General features: G+C 43.6%; 2 protein-coding genes across 4 annotated transcripts in view; one reads left to right on the top strand and one right to left on the bottom strand.

Moving 5' to 3' along the window:
• LOC113637998 (microphthalmia-associated transcription factor-like) overlaps nucleotides 1-718 on the top strand; it is an 11,402-nt gene extending 10,684 nt beyond the window's left edge. The window contains exons 9-10 of the mRNA XM_047820994.1: nucleotides 132-279; nucleotides 383-718. Of these exons, the coding sequence (XP_047676950.1) occupies nucleotides 132-279; nucleotides 383-631 (397 nt within the window). The 3' untranslated portion in view covers nucleotides 632-718. The remainder of the gene's footprint in view (nucleotides 1-131; nucleotides 280-382) is intronic.
• A 2,003-nt stretch (nucleotides 719-2,721) lies between these two features.
• Nucleotides 2,722-7,500, bottom strand: part of LOC113637693 (transmembrane protein 106C-like) — an 8,245-nt gene continuing 3,466 nt past the window's right edge. For 2 of the 3 annotated variants that reach the window (XM_047821008.1, XM_047821009.1), the window contains exons 4-8: nucleotides 6,235-6,394; nucleotides 4,680-4,820; nucleotides 3,649-3,698; nucleotides 3,478-3,531; nucleotides 2,722-3,023 (exon numbers count right to left, since the gene is read on the bottom strand). In XM_047821008.1, coding sequence (XP_047676964.1) covers nucleotides 2,876-3,023; nucleotides 3,478-3,531; nucleotides 3,649-3,698; nucleotides 4,680-4,820; nucleotides 6,235-6,394 — 553 coding nt within the window. In that variant the 3' untranslated portion in view covers nucleotides 2,722-2,875. The remainder of the gene's footprint in view (nucleotides 3,024-3,477; nucleotides 3,532-3,648; nucleotides 3,699-4,679; nucleotides 4,821-6,234; nucleotides 6,395-7,500) is intronic. The other variant, XM_047821010.1, reaches the window with a different exon arrangement.

The following is a 7,500-nucleotide window of genomic DNA, read 5'->3' as shown; positions in this document are numbered from 1 at the left end:
TCCATCACCACACCACTGTTACTGCACTGCCCCATCAGGCCTGCTCCTGACAGCTCTGTGTGTGTGTGTGTGTGTGTGTGTGTGTGTGTGTGTGTGTGTGTGTGTGTGTGTGTGTGTGTGTGTGTGTTCAGGGACATGCGCTGGAACAAGGGCACTATACTGAAGGCATCAGTGGACTATATCAAGAAGCTGCAGAAGGATCAGCAACACGCCAAAGAGCTGGAGACCCGGCAAAAGAAACTGGAGATTGCTAACCACCACCGAATGGTGCGAGTACAGGTATACAGCTGTGCAGCATCACCTCAGTGCATGTGCAGGACACTCCACATTATGTTGCTTATCATGTTTTCTGTTCTCTTTGCTAATGCTAACAATAATACAGGAGTTGGAGATGCAGGCTCGAGCTCAGGGTCACGTCCCTTCACCCCAAGGTGACTGCAACAAGCCCACAGAAGGCCACATCCCAACATCTGACCCTAGAACCTATGTGGTCATGGCCAAGACTACAGATGCCAAACTAGATGCCATGTTGATGGAGGACATGGTGTTGCCCTTAACAACAAGCCTTTCACCAAAGAGCAGCAGCACAAAGAGTAGCGTTACCGTGGAGGAGAACGAGCACACATGCTAACACTTTATGGGCTGTCTCAGTGCTGCGTGATGTTTTATTTATCTGTAGTATTATTTTATATTAAATTATATATTGTTAGCATTTTAACTTTAATTATCAGTGTGTTTATTAATGTAATTTAGATGAACACAGATTAAACACACATCAATAACAAATCCATCTTCCTCAGCACAGAACCTGTCGTACCGCACGTTAACCTTCTACATGTGAGAAAATTCTATTACTGTCGAGTTTATAGTGAACATCCAAACACATCGAATTTAACTGACAGAAAAGTGCACTAAGGGAAAACTGTCAGATAAAATTAGTGCAATAAAGTTTTATATTTACTTATTAATGTAAACTGCCAGTTTTACACAGGCGGGGCAAAAGGAAGTCACTATGTTGGTGTGTTAATACTAAACACAGAGACAACAGTACACCACACACACACACACACACACACACACTTGAAACATCGATTTACAATTACAAATAATAATAATAATAAATAGTTTTTAGAGGAGTCAGTTGAGGTGGCTCGGGCATCTGTTTCGGACGCCTCCCTGGGGAGGTGTTCCGGGCATGTCCAACCGGGAGGAGGCCCCGGGGAAGACCTAGGACATGCTGGAGGGACTATGTCTCTCGGTTGGCCTGGGAACGCCTCGGTATTCCCCCGGAAGAGCTGGAGGAAGTGTCTGGGGAGAGGGAAGTCTGGGCATCCCTGCTTAGACTGCTGCCCCCGTGACCCGGCCCCGGATAAGCGGTAGAAGAAGAAGAAGAAGAAGAAAAAATAGTCAGGAACATAATGTGTGAGGTCACAGCTAACAAATTATTTAGAATGTTAATGACACCATTAATGTTAATTACATTTAAGGAGTGATGATGAAGGATAAACATTTCTTTTGAAAAATGTATAAACAGTAAATATGCCTCTAGCATTTTGCATCTTAGTGAACAAACAGCCAAGTTACAATTAAATTAATAATTATTATAAACTTGAGAATGATTACAAACATGTTTAATTTGTCGTGCACCATAAAGAGGTGGACATGAAATAATAGCACTGACCGGGAATCAGCTTCAAGGACACAGTGTATTTATTTATATTGGGGAAGTGGGGGGTGAGGGAGAGGTTATAGGTTGGGGGTATCCTTCTCCTGTCCAAGTCCATCAGTGTGCAGGTGGGAGACAGATGTCCTCAGCTGCTTGATCTGTAAGAGCTGACAGATCTGCCCTTAGTTTACACAAGAAGGCCATACCTTGGTCTGTGAGCACGTCCTTCAGGATCCTGACCCAGTTGAGTGTAAGGAGCTCCGTGGCCCCAGGGTGTAGCGTGGTGTAGTCTACAATCATGAGGATGTTCTCGTGTCCAGTTAAAAATGTAATCTTCAACTTTCAGAACGAAGGAGAAAGTTTATAGTTTATGAAATAGGCAAAAAATTGCTCTTCTGCTTCAAATACAGAAACTCACACTATATAAATGTTACCACTAACCCCAACATCTATCTTACTATCCATGTTAGCATTTAGCCTCCCATGTCACATCATTTATATACAAACCTCTGCTTTAAAGCTACATATTTAAGCTACAGAATGTGTTGAACGTGTAACTATCGTGTTGTTTACTTTTTTCTTTGGATTTATAGACTACTGAATATATATTTGTACTGTTTCTACTTTATATTTGCACATTTTGTCTTTGCTGCTGTAACAGACATTTCCCCCCTGTGGGATGAATAAAGGTTCATCTCATCTTATAAGCTAAAAGCAAACGTCTCCTAAAAGTGACCCAAAGGGACGGTTGTAGCTGTCAGGAGGTTTAACATGTACTACTGATGGTCATGAGTTTAAATGCACTGCAACCACTGCATAAAGGCCTGAACCCTTAAGTTCTTAGTTGTATAAATGAGAAATAGGTTGCTATGGATACGGGCATCTGACATACTGTAAGTGTAAATATTAGCAGCCATTCAGCAGTAACACCACATGCTAGCATACGCATCACATTATTCTGAACATCACAGTCCCTTTAGTTTAAGTACAGAAACACAAAATGCTGAGCACTTTATATGGCTGACGTGAGGGACCAAGAATGTAAATGCACTTTATAAAGTTTAATGAACTTTATTTTTTTATCCAGTATGACTTCAGTATTAGCATTAAGCATCTCAGCTACACTGAGTTAAAGAGACAGATACTGTAAGAAACATTCATATCACTGGCTTAAAGACATGAAGCGTGATTCTAACAATGCCACTGTGTTTAATAGGTGTAGCTCGAGTGAGGCAGCACAGAACCATGAAGGTCAGGCGGGTGGTGCAGGGTGGAGTTAGCGCCGCAGTCAATGTAGCGATATGCCTCCAAAGTGTTTTGTGCACTGCGAACCATGCAGGAAGTTTTTACAGACGTCCTGTAAGGGACAAACACAAAGAAACAACAAGCAGTACTCACTAAACTGGTGTGTGTGTGTGTGTGTGTGGAGTGTGTGTGTGTGTGTGTGTGTATGTGTGTGTGTGTGTATGTGTGTGTGTGTGTGTGTGTGTGTGTGTGTGTATGTGTGGAGTGTGTGTGTGTATGTGTGGAGTGTGTGTGTGTGTGTGTGTGTGTGTGTGTGAGCTGTTTGGGAAACTGTAAAATTAGTACAGGTGAGTATTCTTTTGTGTAATTCATTTGAACTGAGTCACACTGTTTTTTGCAGTGTGTGTGTGTGGAGTGTGTGAGAGTAGTGTGTGTGTGTGAGTAGTGTGTGAGTGTGTGAGTAGTGTGTGAGTAGTGTGTGTGTGTGTGTGATTTAGCCTCTCACACTGACTCGTCACTGTAAAGGCTTTATGTTTGTAACATTATGAAGCATGACAGAGACTCACTGTGTGAACACCACAATGTTATGAACTTTAATGCTGGCCATGGTGCAGAAAGCACTGTGAGAACAAAAAAAAACAAACGTCAGTCTCACACACACACACACACACACACACACGCTAAAACATTAGCATAAACTAAGCGACTCAGTTGCTAAATTTGAAAAATTAACTCACTATACGTAGGACAGCGACCCGCTGATCTCCACATTCACAGTGAAGTTCATCTACACAATAAACACACACAGGGTCACGTACACAACAGTCTGTAGGTGTGATTCATCTACACAATAAACACACACAGGGTCACGTACACAACAGTCTGTAGGTGTGATTCATCTACACAACAAACACACACAGGGTCACGTACACAACAGTCTGTAGGTGTGATTCATCTACACAACAAACACACACAGGGTCACGTACACAACAGTCTGTAGGTGTGATTCATCTACACAACAAACACACACAGGGTCACGTACACAACAGTCTGTAGGTGTGATTCATCTACACAACAAACACACACAGGGTCACGTACACAACAGTCTGTAGGTGTGATTCATCTACACAATAAACACACACAGGGTCACGTACACAACAGTCTGTAGGTGTGATTCATCTACACAATAAACACACACACAGGGTCACGTACACAACAGTCTGTAGGTGTGATTCATAACAAACTGATTTGTAACCTTTCTCCTGTATCGCTCTGTGACTGACCGTGTCTACATGATCATCTCTGACCGACCCCTCCCCTACTCTCATCTCTGACTGACCACTCCCCTACTCTCATCTCTGACTGACCACTCCCCTACTCTCATCTCTGACTGACCCCTCCCCTACTCTCATCTCTGACTGACCCCTCCCCTACTCTCATCTCTGACTGACCACTCCCCTACTCTCATCTCTGACTGACCACTCCCCTACTCTCATCTCTGACTGACCCCTCCCCTACTCTCATCTCTGACCGACCCCTCCCCTACTCTCATCTCTGACTGACCCCTCCCCTACTCTCATCTCTGACTGACCCCTCCCCTACTCTCATCTCTGACTAACCCCTCCCCTACTCTCATCTCTGACCGACCCCTCCCCTACTCTCATCTCTGACCGACCCCTCCCCTACTCTCATCTCTGACCGACCCCTCCCCTACTCTCATCTCTGTCTGACCCCTCCCCTACTCTCATCTCTGACTCCGCCCCCTTACCTGTCTCTGGCTTAGTGGTTGGATTCTGATGATGTTGTCAAGCTGCTGAGTGCCAATGACCGTCTTCATGTAGAGAACCTGACTGCTCACGCTGTCCACCAACACGGTGAAGAAGTTCCAGTTGTTAAACTTCAGGGCATTCTGAGAACACGCCCACAGCCACGCCCACAGCCACGCCCACACAAAGAGACAGGTTTTTAAATCCCACATTTGCTTGTTATTTAGTTTAAAACACACAACACTTTCTCTCAATCTGAAACTTTCTCTACAAAAGCGATTGTTAGAGATTTTCATTCATTCTAATCCTCAACTCCGTCTGAATTCCACAGAGAAGATGTTTAATATCGCACGGACAATGAACAGTTTAGTCAGAGAACCTGAGAGCTAGATGTACAAAAGCTTATAATCAGTAGAGCAAACAGAATCTTGTTCTTTCCCCCAACAGCACAACTGATTTCAGTCATTTCCATTTTAATCATCAGTTTATATACCAGATAAGTTTTTCCCCAACAGACACCAGCTTAGGCTCAAATCCCCTATTAAAAAAAGTCAATCCTTAGATTTAAATACCTAAACTCGTCTCCTCTCCGCTGTGTCCAAACCTTTATCCATGGCACATGTATTTATTCTCCATGTTGTTTTAAGAACATAGACAATAAGGAAACTGTAAAGCCAGCAGATTACGGCAGACAACTGTCAGGAGTTCAAGTCCCAGAACCACCAAACTGCCACCGCTGAACCCTTCAGAAAAGCTCTTAACCCTCAACAGCACAGTTGTATAAATGAAATAAAATGAAAGTCTCTCCAGATGTCTGCTAAATGCAAATGGAAAACGTTCTCCTGTTTAACTCTGACACACAGAAGATCTTGTACCAGGACCACAGACACACAGTAGATCTTGTACCAGGACCACAGACACACAGTAGATCTTGTACCAGGACCACAGACACAAAGAAGATCTTGTACCAGGACCACAGACACACAGAAGATCTTGTACCAGGACCACAGACAGTCAGAAGTAAGCTTTCTGATTACAGAGTAACTCTGGATGGTCTTTCTATTACATCATGTGCAGCAGTAAAAGACCTCGGTGTGATTATTGAGACCGGTCTCTCATCTGAAGCTCACATAAATAATACCACAATGTTAGCCTTCTTTATCTCAGTAATATTACTAAGATCAGAGATATGACGTCATGACATGATGCAGAAACACTAGGTCATGTGTTTGTTACCTCTAGGTTGGATTATTGTAATACTTTACTGTCTGGATGTTCAGTAGGAGCAGAAACAAGCTCCAGTTAGTCCAGAACACAGCAGCTAGAGTCCTAACTAGAACCAGGAGATATGAACACATCACCTCTATCTTATCCTCACTGTATTGGCTTACAGTCAAGTTTCACATTGATTATAAAACACTATTATTAACCTATAAAACACTAAAGGTCTCACTTTAGATTTTAGTACCATGTCAGTAACGTGTTACACCATCTCACACAATCTGCTGTGTGTGTGTGTGTGTGCGCGTGTGTGTGTGTGTGTGTGTGTGTACTCACAGTCATGTTTATGAGCACACGACTGGTGTCGTGGTCGAAATGGATGATGACAGACCGAATCCCTCCGTCCTCCACCAGCACCGGCCGAGGGAACATGAAAAAGGTCACAAGGGAACAAACGAACAAACAAACAATCACAGATAGACCCACATACTGCTTCCTGTACACACAAACACAAACACACAAACACAAACACACACACACACACACACACACAGTGCTGATTTGAATATTACATGATACAGCTAGCAACTGTATTGAACACCGTACTAGATCAATATGATTATAATCAACACTTTGTCTGATGAACAGAACACAACACACACTCCCTCATTCATGTCCTTAATAAAATGAGATAAATAAGGAACCTTAACAGACTTTGTCCTAAATTCACCTGCAATATATTTTTATTTCCACCCAAACATTTTGCCTACTTACGGAGCCTCCTAACATTCTGTATACGGTTTACTGTTTTACTTTCCATCAGCGATTACAGACTGATGGAACTCATGCCAGTGCTTTCTGTATCAGTCCCAAGCTCAGATAAATAAAGAGGGTTGTGTCAGGAAGGGCATCCGGTGTCAAATGTGCCAAATGTAAACGTGTGAGTCCTCAGTGTGAACGCCACACCAGATCGGTCGAGGCCCTGGTTAACAACGACCGCCACCATCACTGTGGACCTACAGGGTGCCGGAGGACACTGGGCTACTGTTGGTGGGGGAAGAAGAGGAGGGAGAAGGGTTCATAGGCAGAGAGAGAAGAGGAAGGGCAGGAGGACAGGACTGGGTATAGGGACACTATGTTTATACAATGACAGGTGAAATAGCTGGTGGACATGATGGAGAGAAGGAAGTTAGATATACTGTGCGGGGGGGGGGGGTGTTTACAGACTGTTTTATTATGGTGTGGATAGGAAGAGAAATGGGGTAGGAGTGATGCTGAAGGATGAGTGTGTGAGGAGTGTGTTAGAGCTTAAAGAGCGTCAGACTGGGTCATCAGGTTGTAGTTAGAAATTAAAGGATGTTGGATGTGGTCAGTGGTTATGATCCACAAGCAGATGGAGAGAGTTCCAGATGGAGAGAGTTGTGGTTGGAGCAGACTTCAACAGACATGTTGGTGAGGGGAACAGAGGTGATGAGGAGGTGATGAGGAGGTTTGGTGTTAAGGAAAGGAACCTAGAAGGTCAGATGGTGGTGGACTTTGCTAAGCAGATGGAAATGGCTGTAGTTAACACTTATCTCCTGAAGAGAGCGCTACACAGAGTTA

This window comes from Tachysurus fulvidraco, chromosome 11 (genome assembly GCF_022655615.1).
Source record: "Tachysurus fulvidraco isolate hzauxx_2018 chromosome 11, HZAU_PFXX_2.0, whole genome shotgun sequence".
Classification (NCBI taxonomy): Eukaryota; Metazoa; Chordata; class Actinopteri; order Siluriformes; family Bagridae; genus Tachysurus; species Tachysurus fulvidraco.
This window is presented reverse-complemented; position numbering and strand designations above follow the sequence as displayed.